This window comes from Stegodyphus dumicola, chromosome 11 (genome assembly GCF_044657685.1).
Source record: "Stegodyphus dumicola isolate Sdum_Otavi_A_Nest chromosome 11, ASM4465768v1".
Classification (NCBI taxonomy): Eukaryota; Metazoa; Arthropoda; class Arachnida; order Araneae; family Eresidae; genus Stegodyphus; species Stegodyphus dumicola.
Genome location: NC_140778.1, coordinates 120,747,306 through 120,769,594, shown reverse-complemented (window position 1 = coordinate 120,769,594; position 22,289 = coordinate 120,747,306). Strand labels below are relative to the sequence as shown.

Below are 22,289 nucleotides of genomic sequence, written 5' to 3'. Positions count from 1 at the left end.
AATAAGCTGCACTGTTCCTGATTACAATGATTTGCCGTTCAGTAACATTTTAAAGATGAATGAGAATAGAAAATGAGCTAAAATCACAATCTACTATTATTAGCGAAAATTAATTTATCACTATGCAAGTTACATTGGGGCATCCATGCTATATGTAACTGTTAGGCCTTTATAAAAATAAAAAAACCTTACGATTTAAATTAATTTCTGACAGAATGTAAAGGTATAAAGATTTCAAAAAAGGGCTTGCTTATGACGAAAGACATTGTGCATGAGAAATATTTCTGAAAACGGTTATTGGTGAAAATGAACTTTACAGAATTTTCTGAAAATGGTTATTGGTGAAAACAATTATAACTAATGTTGCAATTGATATAAACGCTGAAATGAATTTGCAAAGAGAAATGTTTCTCTGCTGATTATGTACGCAACTAATATGTAAAAGTGCAAAATCATCATATAGGGACAACCTTCTCTGACGTATGCAAAGAGATAGAAATGTTATGATTATTATGCAAGATAGAAGAGGGTCTGATTATTGAGAGTGTTCCCTGGTAGAATTCGACAGTCATCCCTATTCGAAAATTTTCCTAGATGCTGCTTTTTAAATTATATATATTATTGTATATTGTAACTCGAAGTCCAATTTCGCAATGGTTAGCGAGTGGCACGGAAGCCATGGAGGTAGGAAGTACCATGGGGATAGAAAGTTTGAACCTCCATTGCGCAAACCCAGCACATTGAGAGCTCGATCTTCGGCTGGGCAAGGTTGACTCAACCTTTCATCCCTTAAATGGGTCGATAAATTGAGTACCAATTTTGCTTGAGGATTAAACACGGGGGTCCCGTGACAAGCTGAGAACCTGTCCAGTGTATATACACACGAACTCTCAAGCCCGCGATTCAGAGAGCAGATATCAGGACATTGCAGGACATGGCTCACTAAATGCTGTTTCGCCACTGAATTTAGTTCATATAAAAAGTATGGATATGACATCTGATCCGAAACGAATTTAAATTTTAACCATTTATCCCCTCTAACACTATTTCTTACTGAAATATAATAGTGCCGTTTATGGCAAGAATTTTGAGTGTATTTGAACGTTCGCATAGAGTAAAGCAATAACAAACTTATTTCGACGAAACTCACTCTTTTATGGTTTTTTTTACGAAAACGAAAACAGTAGCGATCGTGAAATAAAGTATTCAATACAACCCTAACTAACAGCCGATTGTTTACCAGATTATTTCTTAACGGGACTGTGGCATATAATTGGATGAATGTTTTTCTGAAGATCTAGAAAAGCAGTGTATTTTTTTAAGCTGTTTTATTTCCAAGAACACGACACTTTTAAAAGTTAGTTTACTTTAATTTAATCTTGTGTTACCAAAAGTAAATTATCCAGCAGAGCATTGGGAGAAATGTCTAAAGAAACTCTTAAAACACGTTTTTTATATTTGACTGTTAAGGCCAGGTTTTTATGTGCATTGCTTTAATTATTAAACTTGTAGTTTCTATAGCATAGCTCTCGAATTCCTACCGTTTTTACATGTTTCAGGCTGTATTTGTGGCGATAAAGCATATGGTTGCGTTTTCGGAGAACAAGGAGAGAAACAATGTGCATGTTATTCTGAGTTTGCCCTAAATGGAGACAATTGTGAAAGTGAGTTCCGTAATTTTAGCTTAAATACAGATTATAAACGTTTTCTGTTGATGACATGTAAGACAAATTCGGTTTATTATCAGATCAGGTTTCCTTTTTGAGGTTAGCACTGCTTTGCCTGTTTCCTAATTTTTGCGTTTCCATTACAAGCTATTGGCTGCTATGTTATCAGGACTTGTATTTCTCTTAATTTGCTTTGGAAACATGAATGGTCCTGAATAGGAACAGGGAGCTTACTCAAGCTATGTTCAAGAATATGTGAAATATACAACACAAGCAGGAAGGGTATACGAAACCCTTTATTTTCAATACTTTACAGGTATTTCTGAAACTTCGGAATACAGAGACCAACCACTTGTGGTCTGAACGTAAGAATATAAAAACTACTAACGAAAACTCTAACTAAAACTAACTTTGAATTAGTATACAAATGCCTAGCACTAAGATTGGCCTTTATTTGAAGAGAGGTACGTATGTAGTACGCCGAGCTGCTTAAACTACAATACGTCTGCAATTATCAAGAGGACTAAACCTCTGGCCTTAAAGGCAACTAGCAACACAGTGAAAACTCGTAAAACTACAGTGGCAAGCGGCTCTCTTGCAACTCCTTCCTCTCTCTCTCTCTTGGCAAAAAGCCACAACTTAAGTACTTGGCGTTAGCAAGACAATTTGCATAAACAAGTTAAAGTACTTAATTCTGGCCGGAAGTAGGAAATAAGAAGTGATAGTACGGCTTGAAAATAAAATAAACGTTAGTAAAACTTAGTATCCTTACAATGTAACTATGTAAAACTGTGTAAGTGAAATTTATTCGGAATTAGGTTTTCCTGTTAGCTCTATATAAATGTGTTCTAACTTATTTTACCATTTAGAATGTGACTGTGGCGAAAATTCTCAAAGCTGTGATTTCGATATCGACGGAGAGAAGAAATGTAATTGTGAACTTGGATATGCACAAAAAGATGGTGTTTGTGAAAGTAAATTACTATTTTAATGTTTTATCATTATTAATAAGTTTTTGAACAACAGTGCATCAGCTTTCGTTTTAAGCTTTCAGTCTACTTACGCCCGAGGAGCTGTCCTTCACAGCGGACATCCGCGATTCTAGACAAGAACAGAGAAAAGTTGACGGAGTGCCAGACCTCCGTCTGTGATTTTACAGGTATTGCTGCGCCACGCTACTGTACCTACTGGACGAAGAGTCGGCCCGACCTTGAAGCCGGCCCAACGAGATATTTAACAGATATTCATTACAAGAATGTTAAACATTTTCATATTGAATATGCAATAATACTGTATGGATTTATAACTATTTTTGACTATCCAGTTAAGTTTATGATTTCTTTCCTATAAGCCTTCATTCCCATAATTGTCAATGCCAGGATATGTAAATTTGGTATCACGCGTGAAAGATTATAATTTCTATCAGTAGGAGAAAAGGTTTTAATTCTGAGCTGTAGAAGACAAAGTTACAATGTTTATTTATTTATTATTATTTTTTTTTGGCTGCGCAAATGTTGAAGGATTATAAGATTTACTATGCTCATAGCATGTTTTTTGTAAAGATATTGCGACTCTAGCCAACGTCTGTGCAAGCCAACGTCTGTGCAACTCAGAAAACATTATCACATTATCTCTCTGTATCGAACATATACAGGATTCGTAATCGTAGTAAGAATGTTTAGATTTATTGGCGCCTGCATCTACCGCTAGAAATATCAATTAACAATTATTATTTTGAATTAATACATATGTAGTAATATTATATATGAATTAATACATTTATATACATGTTGTCACTCCTCTGAAAAAAGGCTACAAGAAAATATTGTTTAGTTGTTTTATATATTTGGTGATTTTTATTACATTTGCATTTGTTTGGTTACGGCGAAAACAAGAAAACGTTAATACTGTGTCTATCCCATTGCCTTTTGTATACTCTGACCACACATAAATTTAAATTCCTTTAAAACTCCACTGCAGTACAAATGTTTCATTTCAAAATTTTTAATAACTTCCGACAACCAATAAACTGTTTGGCTATTGATTATAATAATTTGCCACCCAACAACATTTTAAAGATTTACGAGAATAGAAAAGAAGATGAAATCGAAATCTACTATTATTAGCGAAACTCAGTTTGCCACTATGCAACTCACATTGAGACATTCATGATATATATAACTGTAAGGCTGTACAAAAATAAAAAATCGTACGATTTAAATTAATGTCTGACAGAATGTAAAGATTTCAAACAAGAGCTTGCTCATGACGAAATATATTGCGCATGAGAAATGGTTCAGGAAATGGCTACTAATTTGTGAAAATAATCTCTTAATTCTTTAAACAATTTCGGCGTTGATATAAACACCGAAATTCATTTGTAGAAAGTAAATGGATATGCACACAGTTAATGTGGGAAATTTCAAAATTGCGACATGGATCTGACAACCTCTTCTGACGAATGAAAAGAGCTATAAATGCTATGGTTTTTATATTAATCCCAAATATAGTCGAACGTTTGATTACTGATATGGTTCCCTGGTAGAAATGCACAATTATCCCCATTACAGAATTTTCCGAAATTGTGACTCTTAGATGATTCTTTTTAAGTTATTGTACATTATAACTGTAAAGCCCTGTGGCGCAGTGGCTAAAGCGTCGCGCGGCAACACAACAGGTTCGGGGCTGAATCCCCCGGCTGAGCAAGTTTCACTCAGCCTATTATCTATTGAGTGGGTTGATAAATTGAGCACCAAGTTGCCTTGGGGAGTAAGCTTCGGGGGCCTGAGAGAAGCGAACAAGCTGTCCAAGGTATATGCTCTGCGCCCCGCGGACAACGATCCAGTTAACAAATGTCAGGGCAATGTAGACCATGGCTTACTAAAGGCTGTTGCGCCATTGAGTTTAGTTTATATTATAACTATCGATATGGAGCTGATCAGAAGCGAATATAATTTAAACCATTTTTTTATCAATAACGCTATTTGGAACTGAAATATAACAGTGCCGTGTATAGCAAGAATATGGAATACATTTGAACATCGCCAATAGCGTAAAGCCGAAATTATTTCGACGGAACCCATGCTTTTATGGTTTTTCACTAAAACATTTGACCAGTAATGATATTGAAATAAAGTATTCAATATGCCCAAACTACCCGCCAGTTGTTTACCAGATTATTCCCAGCGGCACTCTGGTATGCATTTCAAATTACTATTTTTCTGGAGATCTAGAAAAGCTGTAAAGTTGTAAATCTCTTTGTTTTCCAAAACCAGATACTTGTAAAAGTATGTCAACTTTCATTTAATACTGTGTTATTGAAAGAAAATTATCCGACATAGCATTAGGATAAATGCCTAAAGAAACTCCCAAAACACGTTTTTTATATTTGACTGTGAAGGCCAGCTCTTTATAGGCCTTGGTTTAATTATTAAACTTGTAATTTCGGTAGCCGTATGTGTCGAATTCGTCCTTTTTTTACATACTTCAGTTTGAGAATATGGCAATAATATAGATGGTTGAGTTTTAAGGAAAGAAAAAATATGCATGTAATTCTGGCTTTGCCAAAAATTGAGGCAATTGGGAAACTGAGTTATATAATTTTAATTTAAATACGGAGTGAAATTTTTATCTGTAGATAACTTGTAAGAAAAACACGGTTATTTTATAAGATCAGATTTATTTATTCAGGGTAAGCACTGCTCTGCCTGTTTCCTAATTTTTCCATTTCTATTACAGGCTATATGGTGTGCTAAATTAGTGCAAGCGAAATTTATTCAGAAATAACTTCTCCTGTTACGTATATTTAAAATATGTACGAAATTACTTTATCTTTTAGAATGTGACTGTGGTGAAAGATCGCAAAGCTGTGTTTTTAAAATAGATGGAGAGAAGAAATGTTATTGTGAACTTGGATATTTACAAAAAGAAGATTTTTGCCAAAGTAAGTTGGTCTTTTTATATACCTTTATTAATGAATTTTTAATAACAATTAGCCAGCTTTCAGGTTTAAGCTTTCAGTTTATTTAAGTGTCATTCAGTCTATTCAATCTATTATATCCTTCACAGCGTACGTCCTCCACTCTAGAGAGAAATACGGAAAAGTAGACGAAGCGCCAGAACTTCGTCGGTGACTTTATAAGTATTTCTCCGCCACCATACAGCACCTACGGGACGCAGAATTCTCCCCGCACTTAAAATAGACCTTCACCAAACTAAAAATACAAATAATTGGGTTGCAAATATTTCCTAGGATTCTTGTGATTGTTTTACCTTGTCAAGTGTCTTCACAGTATTCAACTCGTGTTCTTTCCGTCCTTATATTTCACCTGCCCGTTGTCTTCATTGTCAGATTCTTGGACACAATATTCGTAGTTATAAATATCCTCCGGTGCTGTTCCATTTGTGCAAAACAACACTTCCATAGAAAGTGTTTCTCAAACATGAAAATGTGTAAATTTTATTTGCAGTAACCACGAAACTACTTCGTAATTGTCTACTGATCACATTGCTCATGAACGAATATGCGAGACTTACTTTGTAAGTCTCGCATATTCGTTCATGAGTCAACTCAACAAATTATAATATCCGATCTAATCCACAACCCCACATGATGCCAACATCAACAACTGATAATTCTTCAGTTGCAATTAACAAGCAAGAAAACAATTTAAAGAAAGCACTTCAACTCAAAATTTTAGCATGGACAATAATGTACAAAGTATACTTCCTTCACTCGATAAAAGACTCGATAAAATAAACAAGCTCCAGGTTTGCTAAAAACCTCGATACCATTTTTTCAACTCAGTTTCTCCAAATCATCTTACACAAAACAAAAATGGCTTCTGACCATGTTGCACATTTCTAACTCAAAACCATAAAGACTTTGTTCGAATCCAAGAACCCTATTGTATCGAAGGGAGAGTAAGCAGCATTCCATTCAATATTCTGCTCAGTCCACTAATCAACATCCCAGAGCAGCTATTATTAATTGCAATCATAAGTCGCACCCAATTATAATAATAGCCAAAAGAGACCTAATTAAAAACCTGGCTTAATAGTTCCAAACCTCAACTACTTATTTCAAGCGTTTATGAGTCCCTCTGAGAATATTTCTCCATTGCTTCAGGGTTTAGAAACCATATCATCATCTTTTCAAGTTCCACTCATTATTTCTGGAAATTTCAATTCACATAATAAGCTTTGGGGTTGCAACTCCACAGGTCCAAGAGAAAGGTCGATTAAAGAAGTCTCAATTCACGTAATCTTTTTCATTCTTGATTAAGCCCATCAGCGGCCGAGCGGTAAAGTCGCTGAACACTGGTAGTTCGGTCCGAGGTTCGAATCCCGCGAACGGGCTGGCTGCATGGGCGTTTTCGTGTTTTTCCCCATGTGTAACGTGTATACGAGCCAGTTTCCCTTAGAAAGTCCTCCACGAAAGCATCCCTTCCCTTAGGCAGATAGCCCTAATGTGCTTTGCCATAATTAAATACACCAATACACCACCATTCTTGATTAATTCACCATTGATACAACCACCATTCTTGATTAAGTCTCGGATTTACCTTCTTTCGGAATGATGTACGGGAGAGGGTGGCCAGATGTCGTAGTTACTTCCCATCACTCTATAAGGTATTTCACCCGCCTTCTTAGCATGCATTCGTAGTGTAGTAGTCAGGACGCTCGACGCGTATTCGAGACGTCCGGGGTTCGAGCCCCAGCGTGGGCGTTGCTCATTTTTCATCTCTCCTGTTTCTAAATAACCTAATGTCTCTACAACTTAATTATTTTAATTTCAAATCGCAAGACTGAAGAAAACAACTCCCACTCAGATCATAAGTATACTACTTTTAAAATAAAAGAGAACTCAGAATAGGTTTTTAATGAAGCGTTTCAAAATTACTAAAAGAAAAAAAAAAGAACTTTATTAAGCAAATTCAACAATCTGCACTTCGAATAACTTCCCCCTTCCAAATGTCTTTAACAAAAGTAAATCTAAATAAAGCAACAGAAGTTACAACAAAAAACCAAGTAATCTGTGAAAATGCCTTCCTAATACAATCTGCGAAACCCTATTTACACGTAGATTGGTGGACTAAAGAAATACGCACTGAGAAGCATAAGACGAGAGCATTGAAAAGGAAAATTAAACTGATTACTGACGATGAATTAAGACACCAAGTCTAAATTAAATTGAAGAAAGCAAATGCATAAGTACAAAAAGATAATTTGCGAAGCCAAATTAAAAGGTCAGAACAGATATTGTTCAAACAATAAAGAAATTTATGGCACCTTATATAATATCGCCAGTAGTAATATAATTAAACCGTCTCAAATCCAACTTTCCTCAAATTTGCTTTCAAGGTCTGCTAACATGTCAATCTCTCAGCGCTAAATGAAATCCTTGACTCTGCCTTTCTAAAGGATGATCCAGCCGAAGATTCACCTATTCAAACTATAATCTGTAATTGCAATGCCATTTCGCAAACAGACAATAATATCCCATTCTCAAAACAAGAAATCAAGCTAATAATTAAAAATCGAGCTTTAAAAAAGCACCAGGCTCAGATCGCATCGATAATTGCATTATAAAATTAATCAATCAAGCACGCCCTGACATAATCTGTAGTATTTGCAATCGATGTATAGAGCTCTTGACCTTTCCTAATTGCCTGACAATTGGTAATATTACACTCTTCAAAAAGAAGAAATAAAAGCGCCGAAGAACCTAAATCTTATAGTCCGATAAATCTTCTCCCAGCCCTGGCAAAAGGTTTGGAGGGGTGTTTCATTAACTGCCTAAGATTTCATATTTACAACAAAAAATTAATAAGTAATAACCAGTTTGGATTTCGAAATCTACTTTCAGAACTTCATGCAATTAATTCAGTTCTTCAACAAGTCAGAAACAATAAAATCAAACACTTTTTACTGCAATAATATGTATTGACTTAAAATCAGGTTTTTATTCAGCCAACAGTTTTACAGCCTCTGCGTTTAAATGCCCTCAAACTTTACTTCTAATTATTCAAGATTATTTCAGAAACAGAAAAAGTAAGATTCCTTACAACAACACTGAAATTAATCAAATCATAGGATGTCCCCAGCGGTTTTGCATAGCTGCTGATTCCTAGAATATCAGTTTCAACTCCATCATTGCCTAACTATGACACTAAAATTTATTATAGGACACTAAAATTTTGCTTTTATTACAAGTGGTTGTACCAGAGACATTTTACAAGCTAAGTGTAATGACCCACTTCAGATTTTTATTCAACTCCTGGAAAACTGAAAAACTACAAATCTGACATACTAAGTTTCAAGTCTTAGTAATCCATAAACCAGAGCAAAAAACAACTAAAGCCTTGGCTCTAAAAACTGATAATCAAAAGATAAAATCTGTGAAAACTGTCAAGTACCTTCGGTTAATAATCGACAAGAAATTCTCCTGGATTTTTCATTGACAAAATGTTAAACTTCGTACAACAAAAGTAGCTAACTGCCTACGACGTATGCTACGATATAACTGAGGCGTAAATCTCCATATAACATCTATTCTTCTAAACACAGTAAAATCAAAAATGGTAAATAATTACGGGATCGGAATTTGGACACAACCAATGACAGAAAGATTAAATGTTTAAATTCAGTTCAAAGGCCTATTACTCTTTTCATAGTTCATTCGTCTCGCACAAATTCAAATATAGCTTTTGACAATTTAGCTGGTACTCTTCCTCTATCAGTCAGTGCAGAAATGGAAAGCCCTTACATGAAAGTCATTCAGATTAAACAAGCTGCAGGATTTAACAACAAAACATAAAATTAACCCAAGCAAAACATAAAACATGAAAAGAAAATTAACCCAAGCTTATTTATCCAACGCTTCGCTTTAGCAAAATAATGTCTCCTGTCTGAAGAAAATTTAAGTAGTTCATTTCCAGTTGCATATACTTATGGATAAAAAATTGAAGAAAAATTTGATTCAGCAGCCTGTTTTCAAATTTCCTCTTCAAATATCATTAAATGAAAAGGTCGTCTCAATAATAATAATAATAATAATAATATTTTCAAAGTGGAATTGTCAGCCATAAAAGCAGCGATTCCGAAAAAAAGCAGCATTCCGATTAAAAGCAGCATTCCGAAAAGTCTCTACGAATTTACCTTAAAATCTGACTACAAAAATACTTTCAAACTACAAAATTAAAATTTCATGGATCAAAGGACATAGCGGTCATTTTGGTAATGATCAGGCAGATGATGCAGCTCTTAATCAAGATGGTATTTAATTCGCCTTTTCCATGGCCTCACTCAAATTTCAACTGAAACAACTTGCTTTAAATCTGAGCAAGAATTGTGGAATAATACATCACAGGATGATGCACATGTAACTTGATCTCCAACGTGCGATTCGAATCTCTATATTTGAATTCTTCATTAAATTACTATATAACAGGACACGGACTTTATCTCATATATTTCTGCTCAAGAAATATGACCAGCTCTGATATCTGCACATGTGCGGAAAAAGAAGCTTCTGATCATTATACTTTCTCATGTCCCTTAACTGAGGATAGTAATACAATATCCCCACAGACTGATTTTATGGCATTCCAAGGGTAATACCAGTATCCGAAGATAAATCCCAGTATCCGAAGTTTTTTAAAAATTTGCAACGACGTTCTTCCTATAGCCTAGACCTTTGTAAAGTGTAAGTTCTCATACTGCATAAATTTAGTGAACTTTTATATCCTGTGAATTTGTACAAAATGACTTGTAAAATTCTGTGAATATAACAAAATGACTTGTGAACTTTATAAACTTTAATAATCTTTTATAACTTGAATAACCCCATGGAGGCATACCTCTTTAGTACTCTTATTATTAGAGCCATTATAACATTGTATTCCCAGTACTTATTATAGATATCTCATTATGTTTATCTGTATACTAATTATATTTATCTGGTACTTTTGTTACACCAAAACAGATGTTCAATTTAGTGTGAATTTCAAATTGTATTGAGACTACATTGTAATCTCTTTATGTTCTAAACCAATATTTTTCATAAATACTGTATACGGAGCGTACGGGTGGGATTGCATGATTTACCATAGTAAGGTAAACTTTAGATCATTTGGAAAAGTTCAGTTGCACATTTCCCGAAACTTTCTTTCTAAATTGTTATAAAACTTGCATTTTTCTTCTAAGTTTTTTTCTTTTTCTTTTTTTAAAGAGTTATTTAGTATGTACCAGTTTACCCATGGTACATAGCTAGTGTTTCTCATACTTTTACTTGTACCTATACTTGATTATATTATTACAACTTATACAAAAGTTGCAAAGTTCTTAATCGATGGATATAGTATTTACACATTATTAAAATAAAACCTCAGATCTCAGAGTTATTTATAGAGCAGCGACGGATCATGTTCATGTTGACAAAGATGTTCTACCAGAAACACTATAAGAACAAGCTTTGGAAATTAAAAATGATTCTGTAGCCAAATATGACTTTGAGAAAATGGATAAAGCCATTATTTTGGATGAAATATCTCAAAGTTTATCCCTGCATAGGAAGGCGAGCACTACAACTGTACTTACTGGTTTCAAGCACTTATTTGTGCGATAGAGCCTTTTCAGCAGTTGTAGCAACGAAAACGAAGTGTAGAAGCAAAATCAGTATTCCTGGTGATTTACTTTGTATACTTTCTTCTATTCAACCAAGAAATGAATATCTTGTCAAAAATGTGCAAGCACATCCATCTCATTAATTTATCTTTTTTCATACCAATATGTGTCTGAAATACCGTACCATATCTCTCTGTCTAGCATAAAAGCTTTATAAATTTTGTTCTCCTTCTTCCTACATTTATAGGTAGATATTATTATAATTTTTATTGAAATTTGCGAGGAAGTTCATTTTTGGCAGCGGAGAGACTTGATAAAAAAAGTTTGAGAACCCATATTCTAAAGTATATGCTGCAATTCTTTATAGTTAAGGATTGAAAACATGCCTTTTATAGTCGGGGACTTGTATAATATGAAAGGCAGCGTCAGAATTAGAATATTAATCAGGTTTTTGTTTTTCGTTTACATTTTCTACGAAGTATTTCGAATGCTTTACTAAACACTTTTAAGATTTCTTTGTAGTTTTTAGTTGCATTTTATTCACAAAATGTGAATATATATTTTCTGTAATAAATAGAATGTGACTGCGGACTTCATGGAGTTTGCTTCTTTGATTCCGACGGAAGAAAGAACTGCAAATGCGATAAAGGATATAAAGAAAATTATGGAATGTGTGAAGGTAAGAAAGAAAATTTCCTTCTTCATTAGTTGCTTGTAAAAATTTATTCGATAGAATGCAATTCAAAATTTGATGTTTACATTTTATATACAACCACAGAATGCAATTGCGGTAACGGTTCATGTTCCTTCGATTCAAGGGGAGAACGGCGATGCATGTGCTATGAAGGTTTCAGAGAACTTAATGGAACATGCAAAAGTAAGCGTCCTTAGACTTGATTTTAATCAAATACTGTTCGCTATTTCCTTTTCACAAATTTTCTCAAGTATCTTTCTTTCTTACATTATCAAAAGCTCCATGTCCCAGTAGAATCTTTTTTAGAGTTCTAAAACTTCAGTAGTTACTTAAAAAAATTAGACTAACTTTCCAGCCATGACTTTTACACTTATACTTAGTATGTATGCTTCAATTCAATTAATCTAAATTTTGTGTTTGGGGAACATTTTGCTACATACAACAGTTAAACAAAACATACAAAATGCAAAAAGCAGAGCTTTATTATAATTTTTGATATGGGATATCTCAGATCCCTTTCTTCAATAATTTGTATTTTTGAAAATTGAAAATTGTGTATTTTTCACTAGTTATAACTGAAGCTAAATTTTGGAGATTAATTGCTTTTATCATTGAATAAGTTTTCTGATTACTTCAAACTCTATTGTTACATAATAAAACGTATGGTAGTACAATATTTTGTTTCGGTAATCTGATTTTTTATATGTATACATAGAATGCAATTGCGGTAATGGTACATGTTCCTTCGGTCCAAGTGGAGAACGACGATGCATGTGCTATGAAGGTTTCAGAGAATTTAATGGAACGTGCAAAAGTAAGACTTTTGAGACTTGATTTCAACCAAATGCATTTCGTTATCACTTTTTTTACAAGTTTTATCAAGCATTTTTCTTCATTTCAAACATCAAAGTTCCAGTGACATTTTTCAGTAAGAGACTTCAATAGGAGACCAAATGCATTTCGTTATCTCTTTTTTGTACAACGTTTTTCTTACTTACAAGTATCTTTCTTACTTTAAGTAGGTCTCAGTAGCAATTTTTCTTAAGTTCGAAAGTTTCTATACTTACTTTTAAAAAATTAGAATAATTTTCCACAGATGTCTTTTATACCTCAGTTTAGTATATTCAATTCAAGTAATTTAAATTTTATTTTTTGATAGTATTTTATTGCATGCAAACGCTAAAAAAAGTTTTAAACAAGTTTTGAGCATGAGATATCTCACATCCCTTTACTTAAATAGATTTGTATTTTCTAAAGTTGCAAATTGTTTTTTTTTTAATATTTACTTGAATTCAATTTTTCTAAAGTAATTGCTTTTATTATTCAATACCTTTTATGATTACCTTAAACTATATGATTACATGGTAAAATAATTTTCTATCATGTCGAGGTTTATAGAAAATTTAGACTCAAACTTCCGTTTTCCAAGAAATGAAAGTACAATATTTTGTTTCAAATAATTCTGATATCTTTACTTTTTTCCATTTTGAAGGTCATTTATACTTTTATCTCCTTTAAAGAATTTACCTAAGTTCTTTGCAACTGAGATAGAAATCCAAATTTTAGAAAAAATGGTCTGTGTGAAAATAATTTTTGTTGCCATAAGCAGAATCTAAATAATTAAAATTATTCCAGTCAGGCTAAATAATTTAAATTATTCCTGTTTTATTTAAAAATAGTAAACATTATCATCACTGATATTTACGTAATTCAGTCAACGACTGCTTTTATATGTAAGTTGAGTTACTTTAGTTATTTTATCTTGATATATGCAATTGTTTCTATTGCTTGTATTCATTTGTAGAGTTGCGCGCCTCCAACTTGCACGCAACCAAGAGGTGACTGTTGAAACTGGATAAATGACAGAGTCTTGCTAAGGGTTTAAGTCCCTTTTTATTCAACGTAATAAATTACAAGTGCGTGCTCTTGATGCTCACAAACTACGCCAACTCGACGGTAAAATAAAAATAAGAACCTGAAAAGAAACTAATAACAAGACTCTAATTACGAGGCTCTCTAAAAGTAACTAACCTGACCGCGTTTTACAATACCGCTGCTAATTCAGCAAACTTTGAATATCACGTTGAACGAATAACAATTCTCCGAGGCAAGCACACAGGCCGAAACGCGGGGTTCTTCAATTTCTGGCTAACTACCTCCGCGCTCGTGAAGTACGAACAGCACACCTCGAACTCGTTTCCTTTCTATTTAACTCAGAATACTTCCGCTGATAATTTGAATCCTTGCGCGTTCTACTAAAATTTACATACTCTGGCATTGGCAGTTCCAGGGGAAAGTAAGGCTTGACAGGAAAGATAGTTTAAACTTAAAATAAATGTTAGTTAAAATAAACATAAACCCTACACATTCTTAGGCCTACTGGAAGACGAAACATATGATCTCATTTTTTTTGTAAGTGGTATTTATTTAAATCGTTTACTTTACGGGAGCGAAAGAAAGTTTCGAGAAGAGAATAACTCTCGCAATGATAAGAGAAAACAAATCTATAGTCGATTAGAAACAGTATGGAACCAATCAGATTCAGGCTCTCAAATGAAATGCAGGCCAGTGATGAATTCATACGAAATGTTGAATGTTCTGTGAAATGTTACATTCGTTTTTACATCACAATCATACTTTATCAAATTTAGCTCCAGACTGCATTTGATAAAATATGAAATTATTAAAAGGTTTGCAGTTAAAGTGTGTAGTATTAAAAAGTTTGTACTTATTTTGTAGTTAAAGTTTGCAGTTATTTGTAAAGTTTGTAGCTATTTTGTAGTTGATATTATTTTCGGACTTACAGAATGTGATTGTGGATTGCACGGAGTATGCTCTTTTGATGTGACTGGAAAGAAGTACTGCTTTTGCCTGAACGGATTTACAGAACACATGGGAACCTGCAGAGGTATTTGCGATTTTCATACTTTTGTTGATTGTTTATAACAAAATTAATGCTGCCATTTATAATTTTGTAAATGTTGTAGTAAACCATCGTAATTATTATGTTATTTATACAGCTTCGTATAAAAGGTATTTTTGAATTCATGAAAATCACCTACGTTCTGTAATGACATTTGAGAGCTTTTATGATAAATTGGTCACTCTTATGGTAAAAAATGTACACGGTAAAAAATGTAAGCGATTTAATGTATTGCAAAACAAAAATCATACAACATTCCACTACTTTTCTTAATGCAATGACGCACAGTATTTCCGCGCTGTTTCTGTACTCGTACGAGTACTGTATGCTTTTTAATAGCATCTGAGTGTAGGTGACTGTCCATAACAAACATAGCCACATCCGTGATGAAAACAATCTTTTATAATTTTTCAGATTTTAACTGAACCGCATGTTATTTTAAATAACAACATTGGGAAAAAATTACAGCTGTATAGTATATATGTCGTGAATAATAACATACAACTGAAAATATTAAATTAAATTTGTAAAATACTTCGTTAAACATTGATCTGTTAATCTGACGCTAAACTTTTCTATTATGCCAGCGGTTCTCAACCTTTTGACTAACGCATATCATCTAAAGAAAAACTGAAAACCTTAGTACCACCACTACATTATACAATCATTATTTTAAAATTTTTGAATAGAAATATTAAAAATAAATCTGAAAGCTTTTAGACTTTACATTACGCCCAAAGGGACTTTTTTTTAACGTTTTGTGTGCTATCTTTATTTATTAAATATCATGTTCTTCGCACTTAAACCATAAAATTCAATTCAACAGCAATATCGCAAAATATTTAAAAGTACATATCTTTAGAATTTCCTATACAGAGTCTTCCGCCCTGGAGATTTTTTGTTTCTTTCCGTACAGAGTTTTGCTCGCTTTGAAATCGTTGAATACGTTAATCAAAAATTCGTTAAAGGTGTTACAAAATATGAAATCGATAATAAAACAAATTCCAATTAAGGTTTCCATATGCCCATATTTGGTGGAGGATTACGTTATTCAAAATTTGATGGCTGTAGATACTGTTGTTTTATCACAATCCTCGAAACATACGTACATTTATGCAGATTCTTCATTATTTAATTTCTTTAAATATAACACAGGACAATAATATTTGGTGGAAACAATTTGAAAACTGAAACGGACATTTAAGGTTTAAACGCAAAATGCCAAAACGACGTTAATAGCCCTTCTGGGCTAACGCCCTTTAGGCTAAAAAGAAAGAAAGAGAATCTGAATGCTTTGAGAAATTATATTATCTCCCCCCAAAGGGCGTTTTTTTTAAGTTTGGTGTGTTACCTTTATTTATTAAATATCATGTTCTTCGCACTTAAAATACATAAAATTCAATTCAACAGCAATATCACAAAATATTTAAAAACAGCAAAACAGTATAGTTTAGAATTTCCGATACACAGTCACACTCGCTGGAGATTAGTTTTTCCCGCCGTACAGCGTTGCCATTGTTCGCTTTGAAATCATTGAGTTTGTTAAGCAAAAATTCGGTAAAGTTTTGCAAGATTTGAAACAGACAATAAATTCGAAATTAGGGCTTCCATGTGGCCATGTTCGGTTGAAAGACAACGTTATTTAAGCTAAGGAATGGATATAGGATATTTAATTACGGCAAAGCCTTGGGGGCTATCTGTGTAAGGGGAGGGATGCCTTTGTGGAGCACTTTCTTAGGGAAACTGGCTCGTATACACGTTACACATGGGGAAAACCACGAAAACACCCATGCAGCCAGCCCGTTCGCGGGATTCGAACCTCGGACCGAACTACCAGTGTTCAGCGACTTTACCGCTCGGCCGCTGGTGGGCCTTAAACTAAGTTATGCAAAGCAACAAAAAGACAATATACCTAGTGTTAGAGAAGCAAACCGACGTAAAAAATGCTTCTCATTGAAAATGGAGCAATATGAGGCTGGAAATGGCCATATAAAATGCTGACATCCTAACAAATCCATAAACTCTAAGTAGATTAATGAGATACTATTATCTTTTTTACAGGAACTTACATTTATTTCCTATTAAACACAGCACACATTTTTATCACTCCTTTTAAAAACGCCATTTATGGCAAATTTTCTTATGTCTGTGGCTAAAAGAATATTCGTGAAACGTACAACATGGAAGAACCACTAAAACTGCCATGCGGATGGATCGTTCGCCTCTTGCTGAAGTCTATAACCGGGTACTGACCTTGAACAAAGCTCAAATCGCATATATTTACGAGTGTTAGAGAAGAAAACTCAATCAGGATGTTGAGGTTTTAATTTTTGAATTCAATAGTTAAAAATAATTTGCTCCTTTCGTGCCACTTATTTTTCTCTTGCGTACCACCGGTTGAGAACCCCTGTATTATGCTTTTAACGACTAAATTATAATAAGTGGTACTTTGGTTTGGTTGGTTTATTTGATTATGGTAGAGCACTCGAGGGCTATCGGGCTAAGGGAAGAAATGCCTACGTAAAAGATTTTCGAAGGAGAACTGGCTGTTTGTAAAACATTGCGCATACGGAAAACCACGTAGCAGCCAGCCTATACGCTATGACTGGAAGGAATTGTGAGCTTTCAGCGAATTTACAGCTCAGGCGCTGGTGGGCAAATTGGTATTTTTAATTGTAAAGTTAAAGAAGATTGAGCTTTGAAACATTTACTGCTAAAAATGTTTTTCTTTGGAACTCCTTATATTTGCTTTCTTGCAGAATGCGATTGTGGTAGTGGCAACGTTTCGTGTTCAATTGACGCAAATGGAAAGCAGAATTGCACTTGCAAGACTGGCTACGCTCCGAAACCAGATGTAAGAAAAGGCAAAGTTTGCGGAGGTAAGTTGATGAATATTGTAATTAATGAATTGCTTTAAAATAGTCGATATCAAATACAGAGAAATAGTCATTCTCTATTAATAGCAATTTTATTTTTGTACTGATAATAATTCGTATATTAATTTATACAAGTTATTAAATTTACATTTAGGTTTAGATATTCTTAGCATTATGCATATCATTAAAGGTATGATGCGATACTTTGAAATGAGTGTCAAGGCAACATTCAAAACATGCATTCATTATGTTTTTTGTATTTTATTCTTTGACTAAATCAACTCAATAATTAATATTTCACTATGCTTTGTTTTTAACAATATTTAAGATACTAAAACTAGAAATATATTTATTAGATACAAAATTATTTCCTAAAATCATATTAATTTTTATGTTGTAAGCACGTGTTATAATTAGTGTATAATATCTGAGAACAGTGAAAACTGTTTCTATTTCCTGAAAGAAATATTAAAAGTTTTAATTGCATTAGTGTGAAACTGTAAAATGGGAAATTATTTAAAACGAGATTTAAAGATATCTTCTTTCTATATTAAATACTATAATAGTATAGATTATATCAATGTTTTCCTTTCAGTTTAAAATAATTTTCTTTATCTTTATCCTAAGACAGTTAAGTTTTTATTTTTATACTCTTGGTAAACTAAATAATAGTTTTTGTTTTATATTAAGTAGGAAAGATCACGTGTACTTTTATAGCTTGCGTAAATAAAATTAACTTTTATTAACTGCTTTATTTTACTTCAAATAAGTCTCTGCTCAGATAAAAATAATTCATCAGCAATTCTACAAAATAAATGTAACTTCTCATTTTGATAGCTAGAAATAACAATATTTTATTCTTTTTGACTCAAAATAACTTGAACAAATAATTAAAAATGTTCCTGCATTTCAATATGTATATATATTGCTTAAGCGAAAGAGACCATAGAATTTTCCATTATTAACCAAATTAATAACCAACCAAATTAAGCATTCTACTGCAATTCAAAAACATATGAAATTGACACTTGTTATAAGACTTTAATAATGTTGAGATGAGCTATGTTGAGAAAACATGTTACGACGACACACCTCTACAATGAAAAATCGCTTAGTTATATTCTTTTCAGCACCATGAAAATTAACATGTTTAAAAACATTTTATACTTCAAATATGATAGGAAACTATCATGTAATATAGCAACTTTAAGAAAGTACCTGTGTTTAAAAAGAAATTAAATATTAAAAATGTCTTACTCATTTTTATGAATATTTTAAAAATTTATTTCACATAAAAATAATTAAAAAACATTTTTTAAAATACAGAAAACATTTTGAAGTTTGTTAATATACACTCTTTTGCAAACAAAATCGAAGCACCATGAAGCAAATGGTTGTTTTTTGATGAAACTGAATATGTGTATAGCTCATACACAGGTAATAAAATTATTAATAAGGTTATAGTGCCTTTTCACGGCTCACAATCACCCATTCTGTGTTCAAATTAGTAGTTGGTCGAACCAGTCCTGGCGGCAATGCATACTTGAATTCGTCCAGGAAAGGAGTGGTAGAGGTTCCTAATGCCATCCTGCCAGGCATTCATCAGTTGTCGCTCCAGGTCTGCGATATTTTGTGGTGCCCGCATCTGGCGGCCTACCATGCCCTAGACTTTTCTGGCCAGGGAAGAGTATCAATCGCAGGGAGACAGTTCAGAGTATGCGAGCGATATGTGGCCTGGCACTATCTTCTCGGAAAATGGTAACAGGATGACGTGACATGAAGCGTAATGCAACCGACCGCAGGATAGTATCAACATATCGTTAAAGATGTACGGAGGATGACGAAAGATGACCTGCTGTCATAAGAAATAGCGTCCCACACCATCACACCAGGAGTTATGGCTGTATGCCTTTGTAAAACAAAGGCTGATTGGAACCGCTGGCCCCGTTCTCTCCAGACACGAACACGGTGGTCATCTGCTTCAATAGTGAAGCGGGATTCATCGCTGAACACTATACGATGCCAGTCTGATGGCAGTCATGATGATCGGCTGCGACACCACTCCAGACGACTCCGCCGATGTTGCGGCCCACCAGCGGCCTAGCGGTAAAGTCGCTGAACACTGGTAGTTCGGTCCGAGGTTCGAATCTCGCGAACGGGCTGGCTGCATGGGTGTTTTCGTGGTTTTCCCCATGTATAACGTGTATACGAGCCAGTTTCCCTTAGAAAGTCCACTACGAAGGTATCCCTCCTCTTAGGCAGATAGCCCTCGAGGCTTTGCCATAATCACACACACACACACCGCCGATGTTGCCGCCTCTGTGAGCGTAACCCTGCCTCAGACAAGCGCCGTGAAATGGTGAGGTATGAATAGTATTAACATTAATTTAAGTAATAGTATTGCATCATTGTATATGTATAGTGAATCATTGTTGTAATATTCGCATATAATCATTGTTTTGAGTCATTGCATTTTAGAAATTATATAGAATTAATGTTTTTATAGTGTATTTATAGTCTATGTGCAATTATTCATTTAACTGTATTAATATCCAATTTTAATATAATAACTGTCTTTAGTAGTAAGTTAACAATGACATTCAGAATAATTAGAGACTTATGTGAGATCTAAGCATTTTTATACTTCTCCACTATAAATTTAAGTTGTCAATGTATGAAATGTAAGCATTTGTATGTTCTTCTCTTCTGTCTTTGTATACTGAGTTTAAATGTTGAATTTTGCATTAGTAAATTCATGTTGACAATGTCGTCACTTATCAATCACAACAGTATAATATAATCATTATGTATGATATATCTTCTTTTTGTATTGAACTGTAAACTTTATATGTAACTTGCTAAAATTACTTGCTAGGGTATTGAATTGTAATCTTATGTGTCACTTGCTAAAGTTTTGTTCATAACTCATAAGTACTGTGTTCACACAGATGTAACCATTTTTAATATCTATGTTTTGTAACACTAATCAATGTGCCCTATGAGTGGATCCCGTGTGGCCCTAACATGAGTCAGTTTTAAATAAGGGTGGACGTGGCGCTAAACCAATTAACCTTAATGGTAAAGGGGTGGTGTCCACGTCCCCCGTCACTAAACTAAACTAAACTACCACGTGAGGTATAGACATGGCTGTAGTGTGTTGAATAGTCGACAATGATACCGTTGGGTCGGTTCGGGCCTGGCGAACAATCATCCTATCTTGCCTCGCATTTGTGCTACTTGGTCTTCCAGAGCCTTCATTTCGTCAGCAATTTGCTTGTAGCAACCATTGCTGCCAACATCTTTGCACATAAGTGTTTGTACGCTGCAGGTAGAGGCTTATTGCTTGGTATGCCCACCCAGTTTCACACAACCCTACAATGCGACCACGTTGGCAGCAACAACAACAAAAAAAAAAAGATAAATTTTCCGCCTCTGTTACTGGTTTTATACTTTAGGAATCGCGCATTAGAAATGCGCGCTATGATCGCAATTCCTATTCTTTTGCCTTGAAACTTTGATAATTTGCATGTTCCATCAAGATGTGTTTGCATACCAAATTTCTTCACGATCGCGAAAGTCATTCTGGGTGCTTGGTTTTTGCAAAAGAGTGTATTTTAAAAACCAATTTTTAGTATCAGTACCGCAATTAAAGGTTAATTTTTAAAGTATGAGTTCAACTGCACATTTAAAGTCATATGAAAAAGATAGGAACAAGAATGGAATTTGGACGCTGTCCTGGAATACACAATCTTCTCTAGTTGTTATAGATGATGTAAAAATAACATGAATGGAAAATAACGTTTAAGATTTCTTGCATCAGTAGCTGTAATGTAACACTTTGTAAAATAAGTAGTCATTACAGCAAGCGTCGTCTTTTCTATTAATAGGGAACTCCCTTTCAGTGCCTCTGAATTAATTTCCAAACATATTGCATGTAGAATTAACCTTCTCTAATATGCTCATCCACGGTAACAGATGATTTTCGTTTATTCCAGAGGGGGCTTCATACAAAGCTGACATTCAAAGTGATGCTTATTTATTTTGCCAAAAATGAAAGACATGATATTTTCAGAGACCATGTGCTTGGGAAAATAGTTGCCATGATAGGATTTATTGTGAAGATATAATTTTGCATTGTAGATTTCTTAATATAAATTTCTAAATTACAGATGTGACATCATTTGTGATTATTTTCTACCTGCTGAGGCACATATGTAGAGCCGTCGAGAAGTATGAATCGATGGTAACTGTACAGCTTTCTTAACGCGCAATTAATTTTGAAATGAAAGTACTAGTTTGAGAATCAAATCTTTTATCTTTGACAAAGTACATTCAATGTTCACTTAAAACTAAAATAATAAATACACAGCTGAAAAACCTGCACTACTACATTTGCGTCTTTAAGTGTTTCATTTTGAATCCATTAAATTTGCTAGATTTTCAAAGATTTATTGACTTTCATTTTAAAAAGCTTTTGTAACTTTTGGATGTTTTTACGCAAA

General features: G+C 33.8%; 1 protein-coding gene across 7 annotated transcripts in view; it reads left to right on the top strand.

Annotated features, from left to right (window-relative positions):
• LOC118197659 (uncharacterized) overlaps positions 1-22,289 on the top strand; it is a 126,973-nt gene that overhangs the window by 56,568 nt on the left and 48,116 nt on the right. For 3 of the 7 annotated variants that reach the window (XM_085827177.1, XM_085827176.1, XM_085827172.1), the window contains 7 exons: positions 2,537-2,641; positions 5,506-5,610; positions 11,872-11,973; positions 12,073-12,171; positions 12,704-12,802; positions 14,795-14,896; positions 17,671-17,790. In XM_085827177.1, coding sequence (XP_085683303.1) covers positions 2,537-2,641; positions 5,506-5,610; positions 11,872-11,973; positions 12,073-12,171; positions 12,704-12,802; positions 14,795-14,896; positions 17,671-17,790 — 732 coding nt within the window. Of the gene's footprint in view, positions 1-1,559; positions 1,665-2,536; positions 2,642-5,505; positions 5,611-11,871; positions 11,974-12,072; positions 12,172-12,703; positions 12,803-14,794; positions 14,897-17,670; positions 17,791-22,289 lie in introns of all 7 variants that reach the window. The other 4 variants (XM_085827178.1, XM_085827175.1, XM_085827173.1 and 1 more) reach the window with 3 other exon arrangements.